Source organism: Lissotriton vulgaris, chromosome 1_1, assembly GCF_964263255.1.
Source record: "Lissotriton vulgaris chromosome 1_1, aLisVul1.2, whole genome shotgun sequence".
Classification (NCBI taxonomy): Eukaryota; Metazoa; Chordata; class Amphibia; order Caudata; family Salamandridae; genus Lissotriton; species Lissotriton vulgaris.
Window position 1 is genome coordinate 1,415,044,848 of NC_141685.1, and position 20,358 is coordinate 1,415,065,205.

A 20,358-nucleotide genomic window follows, 5' to 3' on the forward strand; every position below is an offset into this window, starting at 1 on the left:
GACAAAGTCAGGGTTATGCTCTGTTAATTGTCCAAATGTTTTTAGAAGTCAGTATTTCAAAATTAGTTATGACATAAATCTCTAAGTAAGCGACACTACTCAATGATTAAAATAACATATGTATGATATTTGACATGCATGGCTATAGAAGCGTATGGCGTATGGTATAATTGCTTCTCTAGGTCTTGTCTTGCCAAAAGCAACACAAACATATACTTGCAGTACTAGTTTGGCCTTTACAGACTTTTGTGGTTTCAGTAGGAATTATAGAAGCTAGATAAGAAAATAGGCTAATGTCAGAATAAGGTTACACTAAAATATGAAAATAATGTTCATAATGTGTTTGTTTATTTAAAGGAAAGAAGTTTTGCAAAGTTTCTTTTTAATTACAAAGTTATTTTGGTATAAATGGAAAAAATCTCCAGTTATGAGGTAATGTTCTTACTACTGAATTCCATTCCTTAAAAAAAGGATAATTTCTTAGTTGCTATAATACTGCAAATTATTATATTTGTTAAAGTTTATTATTTAATTAAAAAATACATTTGTGGGTGAAATGAAGATGCTAAATACTATAGGAGGACAATCATTTTGGAATCTAGAGTGCGAATTCACAGTCATAACAAAATGTTCGAAATATTCAAGCTGAAATAAAATACATGTGCTCTTTGGAACTAATAGCAATTCAAAATGTGTAAAGTGTGCCAAAATATGCTTGCTGGGTTTCCTTTTGACTAGGAATCCCATATACTAACAATTTATCGGGCTTATAGCCATTTTACAATATTTTACCATTTCAATTCCTTTATCAGACAAATCAGCCAATTTTATGTTTATGGTCATGGTAATGTAACTAAGAGGAAAATATATTTCTGAATGTAATACTTTCAGAAAAGTCACACAATTTATGCACAAAATTGCTATCCTTCATCTTAGGTTGGACTGTCATTAGTCCGAAATGCTAGAAATTTAATTTTATGGTGCAGCATTCTAATCAACCAACTCACTTGAAAAACTGAAAATATATTTGGTATTTGTTGTAGCGAACATTCAAAATATGATAAATTGAAGGATTCTACGTGTACATTGGCTGGCTTTTTCAGAGTATGTTTTTTTACCACCTCTTGCAGCTACTGTAAATTGATGAAACACGCTTTTAGTATATATACGCAAGTATATGCTTCTGTGGTTCAGCAGGGGCTTTAGTGTAAAGGCAGAAGCATTGAAAGGAAAATCCAATCTGACATTGTACATTGCCTTTGATAAATAAAAGAAGAATTTGGCAAACTCAAAGAGCTATTTTACATTGTTTAAAGGCTATGGGCAGTCTGTTCACTCTGGGCAGTATGGCCAATCTCTTCTCCACAATAAGGAAAATTTCAAATTTGGGGAAATGAGAATACAATTAGTAATACATTATTTTCCTAAATCAATCATGTAAATAGCAGATATGTTATTCACCAAAATAAAGTTGCTAAACTCCTTAATTGGTTCAATTGTCTTCTGATGAAAACTGGAAAATTTGGATAGCAATTGCTCAACAGTTTAACGGGAAAGCTCACTTTAACCATTGAAGAGCATGGTAATACTTGTTGGAAATATTCTTTCCAATGGTGAAGACTGTATTAAGATATTTCTTATGTGATCATACTTCATGTTACTAGAATGGATTCAGATTTTTGTTTTCAAGCACTGTCATGTCACCAACACCCCAAAGTAATGAGCGGCATTATACTTAGATTTCTGTGACCCCGTCCAGAATAGACTTCAGATGCGCGTAAAATTAACCAGGGGATTAGTGACGTTAGTCCTTTCCTGATATTTCAACCCCCATACAAGCTTACAATGTAGATGGCAGAAAACAGTAGAGCTTCAAAAAAAGAATTAAGAAAACGCTATCCCTAGGTTGGAAGAAGCGAAAGTGATAAGCAATCCTTTGGAGTTGTTATAGCTATGTTAAAGTATGTTACTAAAGTTAAGCAAGGTCATCGTCTAATTTAAATCAATTCCCATAGAATCTTTGTATGAACTGATTGAGAAAGAAACTTTCAAGGAAGGTGATCTACCATATTATTAATCCAGGATACCAGGACACTTCAAATATAGCAATTGTAATTGGAATAATTGAAAAATTGGTTGAAAGGATTGTATGGTTTTATCTTCTGGTACTAAAAATGAAACAACTTTACAATGATCTATTAAGTTATTTCCTTTTTCCAATGACACCTCCATTTATTATTATTGCTAATGTGATTCCAATTGGTTCATCAATTAGAACTTGCAGTATGACATTTACAGCTATTGTAGGTATAATATTTGTTCCCTTTAATTTACACAATAAACAAAGAAACACATAACACTGGATTAGTTGGACTGCAAAGGATGCAATGGGTCTAACTTAAGGTTTAGTTGGTATATGAAAATATCTGTTATGATGAGAATATGGCAAAGAAAAAAAATGATAAATTAGATCCTTTAAACAAAGGCCAGCAGATTAAGTCAAAATAAGTTGCTCACATTTAATTTTGATTAATCTCTCCTGTCCCCAAATGTAAATGTGATGTCAGAATATTCTAACGAATCATTCCCTATCCCTCAAAGTAAGGCCAATTCCCAATTGGGATACAGATTATGCAAATAAAGAAGTGAAAGCAGCCTAATCATAAAAACAAAGGAATGCAATCAGGTCTACGCTCTGCTAATTGTCAAAATGTTTTTGAAGTCAATTTAAAAAAAATTGTAGCAGCACCCAACTTTAACTTCAACTAATCAGTAATTTCAACAACTATAACAGCACATTTCATTGTAGTTGACATTCATGGCTAATGAAATAGATTGTAATTTCTTCTCCAGTTCTTGTTATATCATAAGCAATAGAAACACATACTTGCAGTACCAGTTGGGCCTGTATAGGCTTCCGTGGTTCCAGTAAAAGGTTGACTTGCTAAATGAGAAAATCAGTTAGAGTGAGAAGAGAGTTAAGTACAGAAAATAGAAGTATTCATAATTTAGTCATTATTATAAAGGAAAGAAGGCTTTGGCAAATTGTGGTTACTAAAATGTATTTTAGTTAGAAACTTCCTGTGGTTTAAATGGAACAAAGCTATATTCTAAGTACTGAATTCCCTTCTTGAAAAACATGAACAGTTTCAAAACGGCAATATTAATAATCTAAACTAATATAAACATTATTTTAAGGTTTACAAATTTCAATAGATTACATTATTTAGTGAAAGGAAGTTGCTAAATACTACAAAAGGTCAATCATGTTTTAAATCATAGGGCAATTAAAAGTCATTGCAATGTTTCCTAAATAATCAAATCACAGAAATAAAACAAAGTACATGAAGACATTGGTCTTAATTGTAATCAAAGTGGCTAATGATATTGAAGTATGTTTCTTGATACATAGATACACAATCATATGTTATTTGTTTCCCCACTTTTGGTGCTGCTTAATAAGATTGAAAGGCATACTCTCAACCACACCTAGTCTGCTATGAGATCCAATAGATACTTGAGGATATAAATTTGTTACTTTAAAGGATGGGTTATAGTCTATCTATAAATGAGAAGATTCAACTTTCATAGTAAAAAAGAATTTAAATTGTGCCAAAACATGTCTGCTGAATTTAATTTTAGCTAGTAATTAACTAGACCAACAACAAACCAAGCTGATTTTAACCTTTCCTTTACTACGATCAATGTCCTGTTTGTAGTAATGAGAGTATAACTAAGAGGTTAATATATTTATATTATAAATAATTTACGTACAAGAACACAATCTTTTTTTGTTCAGGAGTGTTGCAGCCCTTCTTTTCAGGTAAAGTTTTCCTCAGCTGGAAATTCTGAAAATTAAATTTACTGGGCACCATGTACTAACCAGTCAACCCACTTGAGTAACGGAAATTGCTAAATTTAAATTGTGCTAGCAACACTTAAAAATACAGCAATTCGTAGGACGTTATATAATCTGTCTATCTTAGAGTATGTTGCTTATTCTTCATCATTAACAGTCTTCATATATCTATGAAGCACATATTTGAAGTACTAGTGATGTTTGTATGGACTTTGATGGTTCCAGGAGGGGGTATAGTTGCATAGCTCAGAAAGAATGAGGTAAGACTAAGACTTTGCGATGAAAATCCTATTTAACATTGTGTAATATCTTAAATAATTTAAAAAAGGACTTTTACCTAATCATAAAGATATATTTAATTTTTCAAAGTTTCTGGATAGTCGTTAAATTGAGTTTAGTACAGTAAATCTCTACCCCAAAACTGGGCCAAATTTACATTTGGGGCAATCAGAATATAATTAAGGATCAATGTTTTTTCATAAACTAAGGCCAGGACATATTATTTGCAAAATATTGCAGAATATGCAGATATTTCTTATGTGATCATACTTCATGTTACTAGAATAGATTCAGATTTTTGTTTTCAAGCACTGTCATGTCACCACCACCCCAAAGTGATGAGCAGCATTATACTTAGATTTCTGTGACCCCCCACCAGAATGAAAAGGGGGGGCCCTTGGCCCCCCTTCCAGCATGGCGATGCGGCGATGCCCTCTTCCCATGCCTGCCGGTGGTGTGGGGGCGTGATCTCCCGGCGCCCAATGGTACACGGGAGGTGTGCGCCACACCACCGGTCGGCCGGCACCCGACCCCTGGTCCGGAGGCGTGGTTCAGTCTTCCGGGTCAGAGGGGCGGTCATCGAGGGGTGAGGGGAGGGGGCGGCCCGCCCTCTCCCCGCGTCCCTGGGAATAAAGGAGGTGGGAGCGCTCAGTTGGCCCTTCTTGTCGCCTGACGCTCCCCCACACTGGTCGTGCCCCGCGCTCGGGCCTCCTAATTTTCTATTTTCTTTCTCAGATCAAGGATTGCTGACTGGAGTGTGTGGTAGCGCAACGTTGGAAGCAGACAGACGGGGAGTTGACCATAAAAGATCGAGGACGGTGGATCTGTAGAGTGCAGGTCAGGCAAGTCATCGACAGTAAGAGCAAGCGGGGGGCTTGCATTTCATCGCTTCGTGTGGCCGCCGGGTGGGTCTAGGTTAGAGTTTGGCCGCCCCTAACATTCGGAGTAGCCCGTGTTGTGGTCGCTGTCGCGTGGTGCTCATAGCCCCCTGCACATACTCCGTCTCGTGAAGGTACAGGGCGTACTGGTTCCGAATCTGATCTGTGAATGACTTGAGCAATAGTAAGAATGCCAGGAGCTAAAGCTAAGGGGTCAAAGATGGAGTTGATGTTTCAGGCCATGATGCGTAAGATGAATGCCATGGACAAAAGATTGAGTTCAGTTGATGGCCTAGAGGCCCGTATGATGAAAAGAATGGATGATATCAAAGGCCCGCGCGGTAGGCCCAAGCGGCAGATTGACGCGCCTTTACCGGAGGGGGATTCCGATTCCTCGTTGAAGAAGGGTAAGGCTAAACAGCCAAGGTGCAATGCTTCTGCTCCTACACCGGTGGTGGTGCCCGCTACCCTGGAGCCGGTGTTCCCAGCCCCCTTGGCACCCACTCCCGCATTGCCAGCAGGGGACAATCCTGTCGGGCCGGTGCCATCTGCCCCAGATGGCACACTCCCATCGCCCTCAGTGCCGTCACCCTTGGCTCCGTCTGTACCGGTGGTGCCGGCAGCAATTCCGGATTGTGACACTCAGATTGCTCCTGAGTTAACGGCCCAGATAGCGGCGATACTTCCTTGGCTACAGAAAGGGGGTATGATGCCCTCAACGTTAGATCATGCCGCGGAGGCGGGAAAAAGTGGTGGAGAAGATTAGGGCGGGAACAGTTACAAGTGCAGTTCCGGCCTCTGTTTCTCCCTCCCTTGCAGGTTTGGATGCCGCTCGACCAAACGGAAGCGATGCAGGACCAGCCCCGGCGCCCCGTAACGGTAAGGAGGTAGCCCTTCCTCTCTTAGGAGACGGGACGATTCCGTCTCGTAGTGAGGATTTAGGGTAACATGTTTCTCGAGCGGTGAAAGAGATGATTTGGGCGGGAAAGTACATATATATTTTCTCTTTGCTGTTAGACAATAGGGAAATGGAAAATGCAAAAATGCTAAAAGAATGGATGCACCCTAGCGAATGGAGAGTACAGTGTGTGAAGTTTAGGGTGGAGGAAACACTGAGCAATTGGATCTGGGCCTTCTCCATTCTTACAGCTATCACTGTTGAACGCCCTCCAAATGCGGCAATGGCGTGCTATCAGAGCAGGATTGTGGGTTGGAGCGAGCAATATGCCGGGGACGCATGGAAAGAATATGACCTGAATTTCAGAAAGTCAAAGGAGTTTGACTTGTCATTGTCATGGGACAAGGTGGACTCATTGTCATGGCATAAGCAGTTTGAAGGGGGCGTGGCCCCCACCCAGCCCGGGACCGTAGCCAACGTGTTCCCCGCACAGACCCAGCAGCCCTTTCGGGCGGCACCAGGGAATGAGTTCACAGGGAAAGGTAGGGGGGGCGGCGGGGAAAGAAGAGGTGTGTGTTGGGATTTCAACAAAGGCTCCTGTACTAGACCCGCTGGCACTTGTAGATTCAGACATGCATGTGCAATCTGTGGTCACACCTCTCACCCCGAGACGACATGCAGAAAAAATGGTAACCAGAATCAGAGAGGGGGAAAGAAACCTGAATAGTGCAGAGAGTCCGGTTAGCCCCTCCCCGATTAACGTCATGGCAATGATTCCATGGCTGAACAGATACCCAGACCACGGCGCAGCTGCGTTATTGCAGGAAGGTTTCTCCCAAGGTTTCCGGATCCCGGCCGGGGGACACATTGGCATTGCGCACTGTAGGAACCAGTTATCTGTACAACAGAATCCTGCGGTAGTTCTGACTAAGATCCGAAAAGAACTGTCCCTGGGCAGGATAGCGGGGCCATTCCAGGAAGTCCCAGTGCCTAATTTTGTCTGTTCACCATTAGGTGTAGACCCCAAGAAAGAGATGGGCGAGTTTAGATTGATCCACAACTTGTCGGCACCAAGAGGGGTGTCCATGAATGATGCGATAGACGAATCAATTTGCAGTGTGAAATATGCCTCCTTTGATCAAGCAGTTGAGTTATTGTGGGGATTGGGGCGGGGCACTCTCATGGCCAAATCTAATATTGAATCCGCCTTTCGTTTGTTGCTGGTGTATCCTTTGGATCACCACCTACTTGGTTTCGCTTTTGAAGGAAAGTTCTATATGGACAAATGTATGCCGATGGGTTGCTCCATCTCTTGTGCGTACTTCGAGACTTTCAGTTCCTTTCTTGAATGGGTCATGAGACAGGCCACGGGTCACAAGCAGGTTATGCATTATTTGGACGACTTTCTGTTCTTGGGCGCGGCAGGGACTTCGGAGTGTGCCTGGGCATTGAAGGAATTTTGCGTGCTCATGCAGGCTTTCGGGGTACCGCTAGCGCCTGGGAAGACGGTTGGCCCGACCACTTGTTTGGAGTTCTTGGGTATCGAGATTGATTCTCTGGAGGGGTGCTTCAGATTACCCGCAAGCAAAGTATCGAAGTTCAGGGCGGCATTGCGCCAGTGCCTTCAGAAGGCGCAGGTTACATTGCAGCAGCTACAGAAGACGGTGGGCTAATTGAACTTTGCATTGCGAGTTATCCCAATGGCATGCCCCTTCTCTCGGTCGATCGTCCAAGCCATGAAAGGTTTGAGAGAGAAACATCACCGCACTAGACTGTCAGCAGAGGATCGCGAGGATATGCAGATATGGGTAGCGTCATCGGCAAAATTTGGTTTATGGACCAACGCTGCTGGTAGCGTGGGCTTTGACGCCATCCTGGGCACAAAGTGGGTCGCCTAGAAATGGCCCAAGGAATGGGGATCGTGGGGATTAACCACCAACATCGGTTTCCTGGAATTGTTCCCGATATGGGTGGCATTGATGGTCTGGCCGGCGCACCTTAGCAATCGGTCAGTGGTGTTCTGGTAAGACAACATGAGCATGGTAGAATGCAATAACCAGCAAGCGGCGCGGTGCCCATTCATACTGCGCTTAGTAAAGGAGATTGTGCTACAATCTTTGAAATGGAACGTGACCTTCAGGGCCAAACATGTGCCAGGTGTTCTCAATAATACAGCTGATGCCCTTTCTCGCTTCAAAATGCAGGTGTTCAGGGAACAGCTCCCTGCAGCGGACCCATCGCCAGCACCTTTCCCGGTTGCTCTCTGGCGGATTGGTGCCCCAGACTACCGTACCTCGTGGCATCTAGCCTAGCCCCAAGGACCAGAACAGCGTACGAAGGGGCGTTCTTGTCTTACTGTACTTTCCTTGGGCAGGGTTGGGAGAATTGCTGGGCACGTGAGGACAGTTTTGTTGCATACCTAGAGCTGATGCACAGGGAAGGGCGCTCGGTGGCAACCGCAAACAGACACAGGGCTGCTGTTTTATTCTTTTCTCAGGCCAGGGGCGTGAGGGACCCTACAAACACGTTTGTAGTGCGCAAAGCGTTGAGAGGCTGGTGCCGCATTCAGGGATACTCGACAGATTCAAGAAAGCCCATTGGGCTGGTAAGGCTTACAGCCCTGTTGTTAGCTCTTCCTGATGTCTGTAGTTCCCCTTGGGAGGTGCTGCTTTTCAAGACGGCATTCACGCTAGCGTTTTATGGGGCCCTGAGATTAGGCGAGCTAGTAGCCACGTCCGAAGTGGACAAAGAGGGTAGCCTACAAGTGGCCTGTGTGGGGATCCATGCCGACACCATGTGTTTAACCATTCAAAGATCGAAGACCGACCAGGAGGGTGAGGGGGAAACGATAGTGCTTCGCCGTGCTCGGACCAACCCTTGTTGACCAGTCTCACATGTGGAGGCTTTTAGGAGGCAGCGGGACGGGACGCCCGGAGGGGAACTACTGTGTCACATGGATGGTACTCCTTTAACTAGGTACCAGTTTAGGAAGGTCCTGGACTTAACTATTGCAAAGGCAGGCTTGGATCCCGCGGAATTCGGCTCCCATTCTTTTAGAATCGGGGCAGCAACTGAAGCAGTGGTAAGGGGACTCCCAGCCGAAAAGGTTAAAAGGATTGGGAGGTGGTCCATGTTGTGACATAGCTGGATGACTCACGCTTGTATCTCTTGGTTTTGCAGTTTCTCGAACCTGTCACGCGGGAGAGGAACTTGCCGAATGTCGGCAGAAGACAGCACCATCCCAACAAAAGCAACAGGAAGATCGTCATACATTGGTGACTTGGATTGTGGGCCACTCTTATGTTAGGCGTGCAAAAAATGTATTTCTTGCAGGTGACAGTATTAGAAGGGCGAAAGAGGAGGGGTTCTCCATCTCATTCTTCGGGAGGGGAGGCCTGGGTATTCGGCAGTTCAGGGATTACTTTCTGGAGTTATTGTCGCAGCAACCCGCCCCCGTCAGTGGTGATACTTCACCTGGGGGAGAACGACTTGACCAAACTGGGGTGACGCATCCTGATAGATGAGATCATATCCACTGCGGGGTGGGTTGCTAGGACTTGTGCGGGTTGCACTGTAGTCTGGTCACAACTTATTCCTCATTGGCAGTGGCGAGGGGGGGACTCGGTCAAGGCGTTGGATCACTCGGTAAAGAGGATAAACACACAGTTGGACAAATTGTTTCGAGCCCCCCCGGTTGCAGACGATGCCTCATCGGTGTATTTGGGGGGAGCATTTCTACCTGCAGGACGGGGTACACTTGACTGAGGCTGGGAACGTCCTGTGGTCGAATAACATTTTAGCATGGCTAGAGGGATATGCGAAGAGGACATGACCTTTCTGAGGAGTTGGAAGGGGGGAGGCCAGATCATCGGGTAACAATGCTGGCCTGTGGCGGTAAGGTCATGACCGGTGAGCAGCTATTTTTAAGGTCTTAGGGGGCGGCATCATCCTTAGGAGGTGTCCGCCCAGGGGGAGGAGGGGTCACTGGCCCCTCCTAGACCTTCAGGGTCAGCTGGTAACGCAAGTTAAGGCCCTCCTTCACTTGTTAAATGAAGTTCACACGGTGGACCTAGTAATTAACGGGCTCGGCTGCATAGGTGGACCGAGTAAATAACAGGCTCGGCTGCATGGGTGGACCGAGTAATTAACGGGCTCGGCTGCAAGGGTGGACCAAGTAATTAACGGGCTCGGCTGCAGAGGTGGACCGGGTAATTAACGGGCCCGGCTGCGCATGCGCACCTGCGTGCACCTGCGTAAGGGCGCAGCTTGTAAGACCTGACACCGGTTAGCGACCTTGCCATATCGCCATCAATGTTAGTATGCAAAATTTTCAGATGAGGATGATAGATTCGGTTAGGAAACAAGCTGTATTAGAATCTTGTTAAGGCTAGCCGATCACAATTGTCGATATAAATGTATCTAAATGTTTCTGAATAATTTTGCATAAAAATTGCATATTTTGTTTAACAATTTTATTATTTTGTATCTTAATAAATACAGCCAGCGGTTTTGCGACCCCCCGCCTTCCAAAGACAAATCATTTTCCGTTTCGTTTTGTTCCGGGTTATTGTGGGCATACAGGGAGGGGGGCAGTAGCCGTCGCTAACCATGTGAAAAGGGGCGGGCGTCAAGGGGTGAGGGGAGGGGGCGGCCCGCCCTCTCCCCGCGTCCCTGGGAATAAAGGAGGTGGGAGCGTTCAGTTGGCCCTTCTTGTGGCCTGACGCTCCCCCACACTGGTCGTGCCCCGCGCTCAGGGCCTCCTAATTTTCCCCACCCACCATCCCTGGATCAAAGCTGTGTAGTGCATTATGTATACCTGTTTCAACCTAATTTTCTCCTAGGATGTTGAATTGAAGCATCATTGTCAGGAGATTGTTTGTATAGACGCCATTGTGTATACATATCATGTATTAAGTATTTTGAGATATGTAAAATGTAATTGTTTAATGTTTTCTGTTGTTTAGGCCCTTTTTCCCATAGTAGCTGATGATTGTATGTCATACATGTGTTGTAGATAGTGTAGCTGTCCTTTAGTCCTTTTTTCCACAGATCGTCGTATTTATTAGGGTATTGGTCATGCGGTAAGGTCATGACCGGTGAGCAGCTATTTTTAAGGTCTTAGGGGGCGGCATCATCCTTTGGAGGTGTCCGCCCAGGGGGAGGAGGGGTCACTGGCCCCTCCGAGAACTTCAGGGGCAGCTGGTAACGTAAGTTAGGGCCCTCCTTCACTAGTTAAATGAAGTTCACGGGGTGGACCGAGTAATTGCCGGACTCAGCTGCATAGGTGGACCGAGTAATTAACGGCTCGGCTGCAGGGGAGGACCGGTTAATTAACTGGCCCGGCTGCGCATGCGCACCTGCGTGCACCTGCGTAAGGGCGCAGCTTGTAAGACCTGACACCGGTTTGCGACCTTGCATTATCGCCATCAATGTTAGTATGCAAAATTTTCCGATGAGGATGTTAGATTCGGTTAGGAAACAAGCTGTATTAGAATGTTGTTAAGGCTAGCCGATCACAATTTTCAATAGAAATGTATCTAAATGTTTCTGAATAATTTTGCATCAAAATTGTATATTTTGTTTAACAATTTTATTATTTTGTATCTTAATAAATACGGCCGGGGGTTTTGCGACCCCCCCCGCCTTCCAAAGACAAATCATTTTCCGTTTCGTTGTGTTCTGGGTTATTGTGGGCATACAGAGAGGGGGGTGGTAGCCGTCGCTGACCATGTAGACTTCAGATACACGTAAAATTAACCAGGGGATTAGTGATGTTAGTCCTTTCCTGATATTCCAACCCCCATACAAGCTTACAATGTAGATGGCAGAAGACAGTAGAGCACCAACAAAAGAATTAAGAAAATGCTATCCCCAGGTTGGAAGGAGCGAAAGTGATAAGCAATCCTTTGGAGTTTTTATAGCTATGTGAAAGTATGTTACTAAAGTTAAGCAAGGTCATAGTCTAATTTAAATCAATTCCCATAGAATCTTTGTGAACTGATTGAGAAAAAAACTTTCAAGGATGGTGATCTACCATAATATTAATCCAGGATACCAGGACACTTCAAGTATAGCAATTGTAATTGGAATGATTGAAAAATTGATTGAAAGAATTGTGTGGCTTTATCTTCTGGTAATAAAAATGAAACAACTTTACAATGATCTATTAAGATATTTCCTTTTTCCAATGACACATCCATTTATTATTATTGCTAATATGATTCCAATTGGTTCATCATTTAGAACTTGCAGTATGACATTTACAGCTATTTTAGGTATAATATGTGTTCCCTTTAATTTACGCAATAAACAAAGAAATATATAACTCTGCATTAGTTGGACTGCAAAGGATGCAATGGGTCTAACCTAAGGTTTAGTTGGTATGTGAAATTATTTGTTATGATGAGAATATGGCAAAGAATAAAAATTATACATTAGGTCTTTTAAACAAAGGACAGCAGATTAAGTCGACATAAGTTGCTCACATTTAATTTTGATTAATCTCTCGTGTTCCCAAAATTAAATGTGATGTCACAATATTCTAACCAATCATTCCCTATTCCTCAAAGTAAGGCCAGTTTTCCAATTGGGATACAGATTATGCGAATCAAGAATAAAACATAGCCTAATCATAAAAACAAAGGAATGCAATCAGGTCTATGCTCTGCTACTTGTCAAAATGGTTTTGGAGTCAATTATTAAAAATGTGTAGCAGCACTCAACTCTAACTTTAACTAATCAGTAATTTCAACACCTAGAATAGCACATTTCATTGTAGCTGACATTTATGGAAAATAAAACAATATATAAATAAGATCCTATAAACAAAGGACAGCAGATTAAGTCGAAATAGGTTGCTCACATTTAATTTTGATAAATCTCTCCTGTCCCCAAAATTAAATGTGATGTCACAATATTCTCACCAATCATTCCCTATCCCTAAAAGTAAGGCCAGTTTTCCAATTGGGATACAGATTATGCAGATCAAGAAGTATAACAGCCTAATCATTAAAACAAAGGAATGCAATTAGGTCTATGCTCTGCAAATTGTCAAAATGGTTTTGGAGTCAATTATTAAAAATTTGTAGCAGCACCCAACTCTAACTTTAATTAATCAGTAATTTCAACAACTAGAATAGCACATTTCATTGTAGCTTACATTTATGGCTAATGAAATAGATTGTAATTTCTTCTCCAGTTCTTGTTATATCATAAGCAATAGAAACACATACTTGCAGTACCAGTTGGGCCTGTATAGGCTTCTGTGGTTCCAGTAAAAGGTTTACTTGCTAAATGAGAAAATCAGTTAGAGTGAGAAGAGAGTTAAGCATAGAAAATAGAACTATTCATAATTTAGTCATTAGTATAAAGGAAAGAAGGCTTTGGCAAATTGTGGTTACTAAAATGTATTTTACTTAGAAACTTCCTGTGGTGTAAATGGAACAAAGCTATATTCTAAGTACTGAATTCCCTTCTCGAAAAACAAGGACAATTTCAGAAATGCAATATTAATAATGTAAACTAATATAAACATTATTTTAAGGTTTAACAATTTAAATTGATTACATTATTTAGTGAAAAGAAGTTGCAAAATACTACAAAAGGTCAATCATTTTTTAAATCATGGTGAAATTAAAAGTCATTGCAATGTTTCCGAAATAATCAAATCACAGAAATAAAACAAAGCACATGAAGATAGTGGTCTTAATAGTAATCAAAGTGACTAATGATATTAAAGCATGGTTCTTGATACATAGATACACAATCATATGTTATTTGTTTCCCCACTTTTGGTGCTGCTCAATAAAATGGAAAGGCATACTCTCAACTGCAGTAAGTCTGCTATCAGATCCAATAGATACCTGAGGATGTACATTTGTTATATTAAAGGATGGGTTTTAGTCTATCTATAAATGAGAACATTCAACTTTCATAGTTAAATATAATTTAAAGTGTGCCAAAACATATCTGCTGACTTTAGTTTTAGCTAGTAATTAACTAGACCAACAACAAACCAAGCTGACAATCATGTCACAAATTTTAACCTTTTTAATTACCAACTCTGTTACTACTCTCAATGTCCTGTAATGAGAGTATAACTAAGAGGTTAATATATTTATATTATAAATAATTTACGTACAAGAACACAATCTTTTGTTGCAGTCCTTCTTTTCAGGTAAAGTTTTCCTCAGCTGGAAACTCTGAAAATTAAATTTACTGGGCACCATGTACTAACCAGTCAACCCACTTGAATAACGGAAATTGCAAAATTTAAATTGTGCTAGAAACACTTAAAAATACAGCAATTGGTAGGACGTTATATAATCTGTCAATCTTAGAATATGTTGCTTATTTTTCATCTTTAACAGTCTTCATATATCTAAGAAGCACATATTTGCAGTACTAGTGATGTTTGTATGGACTTTGATGGTTCCAGGAGGGGGTATAGTTGCATTGCTTAGAAAGAATGAGGTAAGACTAAGACTATGCTATAAAAATCCCATTTAAAATTGTGTAATATCTTAAATAATTTGAAAAAGGACTTTTACCTAATCATAAAGATATATTTCATTTTGCAAAGTTTCTGGATAATCCTTAAATTGTATTTAGTACAGTAAATCTCTACTCCAAAACTGGGCCAAATTTACATTTGGGGTAATGAGAATATAATTAAGGATGAATGTTTTTTCATAAACTAAAACCAGGACATATTATTTGCAAAAAGTTGCTAAGCTTCCGATTTGATTGAAGAGTCTCTTAGTGACAAATGGGAAAATTCATAGCAATGCTTCAGCATTGTAATGTGTAAATTCACCCCAACCTTCACAGAACATATTCCTTACCTTTGGTAACATTTGTTATTATGGTGTTTACTATATACACACATTTCTTATAAGAGCATACTTCCTGGTGCTTAGCTGGATTAAGACTATTTCTTGCATTATCATATCATATCATATCAACTGCACCACATGGTACTGTGCGGTATTATACTTAGACTTTTGTGAACCTACCAGATAGACCTTAGATGCATATAAATGGAATCATAGAAGTAAGTAATATTAGTTCTGGACTCATATCCCATCCCCACAGAAAGACTGAGAATGGAAATGGCAAGGCAAAGGACTGAAGAGGACCAATATTTAAGAAATCAGCACTCATAAATTGAAAGAAGGGAAAGATAAAGGCAATCTGTTGGGGTTTCCGTAGCTATTGGAAAAATATTGCTAAAGTTAAATAATTTGCTATCCTAATTAAAAATTATTCCTATAGACTCTTTCGATAAACTGCTACCTAAGTACTTCCCAAGGAGGATGATTCATTCTGTTGTAAATCCAGGATATCAGGCTAATTCAAGTGCAGCTGTTTAAATTAAATAGGAAATAGCATTAATAGAAATACTTTATGGTAGAATGTTCCTGTACTTCAAATTACTCGCATTTACAGTGCTCTAATAATGTTTTCCTTTCTCCAATAACAAATCCATTCAAAATTTGCTCTAATGAGATTCCAAATCATTCATCACTTGGAGCTTGCTGTATAACATTTATGGCTGAATTATTTACTATATATGTTTATGCCATAAAAATGATTTATAATATTTGTTTGCTTTTGTTTGTGCCAAAAAAACTATGAAACAAATAAGCCAATAGTAGTTGAACTGCATCTGATTCAGTGGATCTAGTAAGAGTGTATTCTGTAGATGTGGTTATTGATTATTGATTATGATCAGAATATATCAAAGAAAAAACAACTTGCAGAGTTCAATCCTTTAAACAAAAGAAAAGAGACTAACGTGAACTCAAGGGTCTAGGGTAAACTCTAGATAAAACTCACATGAGCCACAAGTTAAATGTAATAGATTCTAGAAAATATTTTCACTTCTCTTAAACTAATGCTAAGTTAGCTTTTGGGCTAATAATTATACAATTACGAAGTAAAGACTGTTGATTAATATTCACATAAATAAATGAATACAATCTTTGACAAAGTCAGGGTTATGCTCTGTTAATTGTCCAAATGTTTTTAGAAGTCAGTATTTAAAAATTAGTTATGACATAAATCTGTAACTAAGCTGCACTATTCAATGATTAAAATAACATGTGTATGTTATTTGACATGCATGGCTATAGAAACGTATGGTAATTGCTTCTCTAGGTCTTGTCTTGCCAAAAGCAACACAAACACATACTTGCAGTACTAGTTTGGCCTTTATAGACTTTTGTGGTTCCAGTAGGAATTATAGAAGCTAGATAGGAAAATAGGCTAATGTCAGTATAAGGTTAAGCTGAAATATGAAAATAATGTTCATAATGTGTTTGTTTATTTAAAGGAAATAAGTTTTGCTAAGTTTCTTTTTATTTACAAAATTATTTTGGTATAAATGGAAAAAATCGCCCGTTTTGAGGTAATGTTCTTACTACTGAATTCCATTCCTTAAAAAAATGATATTTTCTTAGTTGCTGTAATACTGCAAATGTCTATGTTTGTTATGCTTTATTATTTAATTTAAAAAATTACAATTGTGGGTAAAATAAAATGCTAAATACTATAGGAGGACAATCATTTTGGAGAGTAGAGTGCAAATTCATAGTCATAACAAAATGTTTGAAATAATGAAGTTGAAATAAAATACATGTGCTCTTTGGAGCTAATAGCAATTCAAAATGTGTAAAGTGTGCCAAAATATGCTTGCTGGATTTCCTTTTGACTAGGAATCTCATATACTAACAATGTATCGGGCTTATAGCCATTTTACAATATTCTACCATTTCAATTCCTCTATCAGACAAAACAGCCAATTTTGTGTTTATGGTCATGGTAATGTAACTAAGAGGATAATATATTTCAGAATGTAATACTTTCAGAAAAGTCACACAATTTATGCACAATATTGCTATCCTTCATCTCAGGCTGGACTGTCATTAGTCCGAAATGTTAGAAATTAAATTTTATGGTGCAGCATTCTAATCAACCAACTCACTTGAAAAACTGAAATTATATTTGGTATTTGTTGTAGCGAACATTCCAAATATGATAAATTGAAGTGCTCTACGTGTATATTGGCTGTCTTTTTCAGAGTATGTTTTTTTACCACCTCTTGCAGCTACTGTAAATTGATGAAACACGCTTTTAGTATATATACACAAGCATATGCTTCTCTGGTTTAGCAGGGGCTGTAGTGTAAAGGCAGAAGCATTGAAATGAAAATCCAATCTGACATTGTACATTGCCTTCAATAAATGAAAGAAGAATTTGGCAAACTCAAAGAGCTATATATACGCCGACGACACCCAGCTGATCCTCTCCCTGACCAACGACCCTGCCGCCGCCAGAGCCAACCTGCACGAAGGGATGAAAGAGGTAGCCGAGTGGATGACGACCAGCCGCCTGAAACTGAACTCAGACAAGACGGAGGTCCTCATCCTGGGCTCCTCACCCTCCGCCTGGGACGACTCCTGGTGGCCTCCCGCCCTGGGCACCGCACCCAAACCGACAGACCATGCACGAAACCTGGGCTTCATCCTGGACTCCTCCCTCTCCATGACCAGGCAAGTCAACAGCGTCTCCTCGGCGTGCTTCAACATCCTACGCATGCTACGGAAGATCTTCTGGTGGATCCCCACAGAGACCAGGAAGACCGTCACCCAGGCCCTCGTCACCAGCCGACTGGACTACGGCAACACCCTCTACGCCGGGACCACCGCCAAGCTCCAGAAGAGACTCCAGCGGATCCAAAACGCCTCAGCCAGACTCATCCTCGACATCCCACGATCCAGCCACATCTCCGGACATCTGAGAGACCTTCACTGGCTCCCCATCAACAAGAGAATCACCTTCCGCCTCCTCACCCACGCACACAAAGCCCTACACGACCAAGGCCCGAGCTACCTCAACAGCCGAGTCAACTTCTACGCTCCCAAACGCCACCTCCGATCAGCCAACCACGCCCTCGCCGCCGTCCCCCGCATCCGAAGAGTGACTACAGGAGGAAGGTCCTTCTCCTACCTGGCCGCCAAGACCTGGAACTCCCTCCCGTCCGACCTGCGCCTGACCCAAGACCACCTCTCCTTCAGGAAGAAGCTGAAGACCTGGCTGTTCGAGCAGTAGCGGCACCCTCCCCCCCCCAGCGCCTTGAGACCCTACGGGTATGTAGCGCGCTTTATAAGTGTCACTGATTGATTGATTGATTGATTGATTTTACATTGTTTAAAGTCTATGGACGGTCTGTTCACTCTGGGCAGTATTGCCAATCTCTTCTCCACAATAAGGAAATTGTCACATTTCGGGATATGAGAATACAATTAGTGATACATTATTTTCCTAAATCACTCATGTAAATACCAGATATCTTATTCACCAAAATAAGGTTGCTAAACTCCTTCATTGGTTCAATTGTCTTCTGGTGAAAACTGGGAAAATGGATAGCAATTGCTCAACAGTTTAAAGGGAAAGCTCACTTTAACAATTGAAGAACATGTTAAAAATTGTTGGAAATATTCTTTGAAATTGTGAAGTGTGCTGTCAGGTGTTCCTTATGTGAACATACTTCATGTTACTAGACTGGATTTAGATTTTTTTCAAGCACTGTCATGTCACCATCACCCCAAAGTGATGTGCAGCATTATACTTAGATTCATGTGACCCTCACCAGATTAGATGCACATACAATTAACCAATGGATTAGTGATGTTACTTCTGTCCCGATATTCCATACCCCCATACAAGCTTACAAGGAAGATGGCAAAAAAACAACAGAGCTTCCAAAAAAGAATTAAGAAAATGTTATCCCCAAGTTGAGAAGGTGATATTGATTCTTTGCATGAACTGATGAGTAAAACCTTTTAAATGATTGTGATATATCTTAATAATAATTCAGGATAGCAGGATACTTCAAAAGCAGCAATTCTAATAGTAACAATTGTAAAATTGCTTTAACATTTTTATAGTTTCATCTTCCTGTGCCAAAAATGAAACAACTTTACAATGATCTATTAAGTTACTTCCATTTTCCAATAATAAATCCAATTAACATTACCACTAATAATATTCCAAATGGTTGATCAGTCAGAACTTGCAGCATGACATTCACAGCTATTTCAGGTGTAATGTTTTTTCTTTAGTTATGCTGTTAAAAAACACATAACCATGTAGTAGATGGACTGCATAAGATTCAATGGGTCTAGCAGAAGGTTTAGTTGGTATATGTAATTATTCATTATATCAGAATATGACAGAGAACCAAAATATCAAAATTAAATTCTTTTAACAAAGTACAGTAGAATAAGTCAAAATAAGGTGGCCACATTTAATGTTAGAATACATTCTCTAGTTCCTAAAATTGAATTTGATGTCACAATATTCTAACCAATCATTTCCTTCCCCTCAAAGCAAGGCATGTTTTTCAATTGGGAAAGGGATTATGCAATGAAGAAGTACAAATCTTCATAGACAAATCATATAATCATAGTTATGAAATCTTTGTCGAAGGTCTGGTCAGTGCTCCTAACTGTCAAAATGGTTTTGGAGTCAGTTATTCACAAGTAGTAGCAGCACACAGCTCTACCTTTAACTAATCAATAATCTTGAACAACTAAAATAACACATTTGTTTGTCAGCTGACATTTTTGGCTATTGAAATAGATTGCAATTACTTCACCAGTTCTTGTTACGTCATAAGCAATAGGAACACATACTTGCAGTACTAGTTGGGCCTGTATAGGCTTATGTGGTTCCAGTAAGAGGTTTACTTGCTAAATAAGAAAGTCAGTTAAAGTGAGAAGAGGGTTAAGGAGAGAAATGTAAACATATTCTTAATTTACTCATGTATTTAAAGGAATGAAGACTTTCGCAAATTCTAGCTGCTAAAATTAATTTTAGTTAGAAATTTCTTGTGGTGTACATGGAACCACTTCCCAGTTATAAAGAAGAGTTCTAACTACTGAATTCCTATCTCCAAAAACAAGGACAATTTCAAAATTTGTATGTTGAAAATCTAACTTAATATTAACATTTTAAATGGTTTAATAATTTAAATAACAAAATACATTCTTTGGCGAAATGAAGTTGCTAAACACTTCAAAAGGTCAATAATTAATTTAACTACGCTGCAATTCAAAGTTATTACAAAATGTTCTAAAAACTCAAAGTTCAAAATAAAACGAAGAACATAAACAAGTTGCTGCTAATACCATTCAAAATGACTGACACTCCTTTCTAGAGACATAGGTATGTTATCATATGTTGTGCGTTTCCCTGCATTTAGCGTCACCATCTATTATTAAAACACACACTTTTAATCACAGTAAGGTTTCTAACGAATTCAGTTAATATGTTTGGATGTAGGGATGCTATACTAAAGGATAGGTATGTTATCATATGTTGTGCGTTTCCCTGCTTTTAGCGTCACCATCTATTATTAAAAACACACACTTTTAATCACA

General features: G+C 40.2%; 1 protein-coding gene across 1 annotated transcript in view; it reads right to left on the reverse strand.

Annotated features, from left to right (window-relative positions):
- The window catches only part of LOC147750621 (uncharacterized), a 920,203-nt gene that overhangs the window by 182,441 nt on the left and 717,404 nt on the right, over nucleotides 1-20,358 (reverse strand). Inside the window, exon 21 of the mRNA XM_086929808.1 lies at nucleotides 13,147-13,203. Coding sequence (XP_086785934.1) covers nucleotides 13,147-13,203 — 57 coding nt within the window. The remainder of the gene's footprint in view (nucleotides 1-13,146; nucleotides 13,204-20,358) is intronic.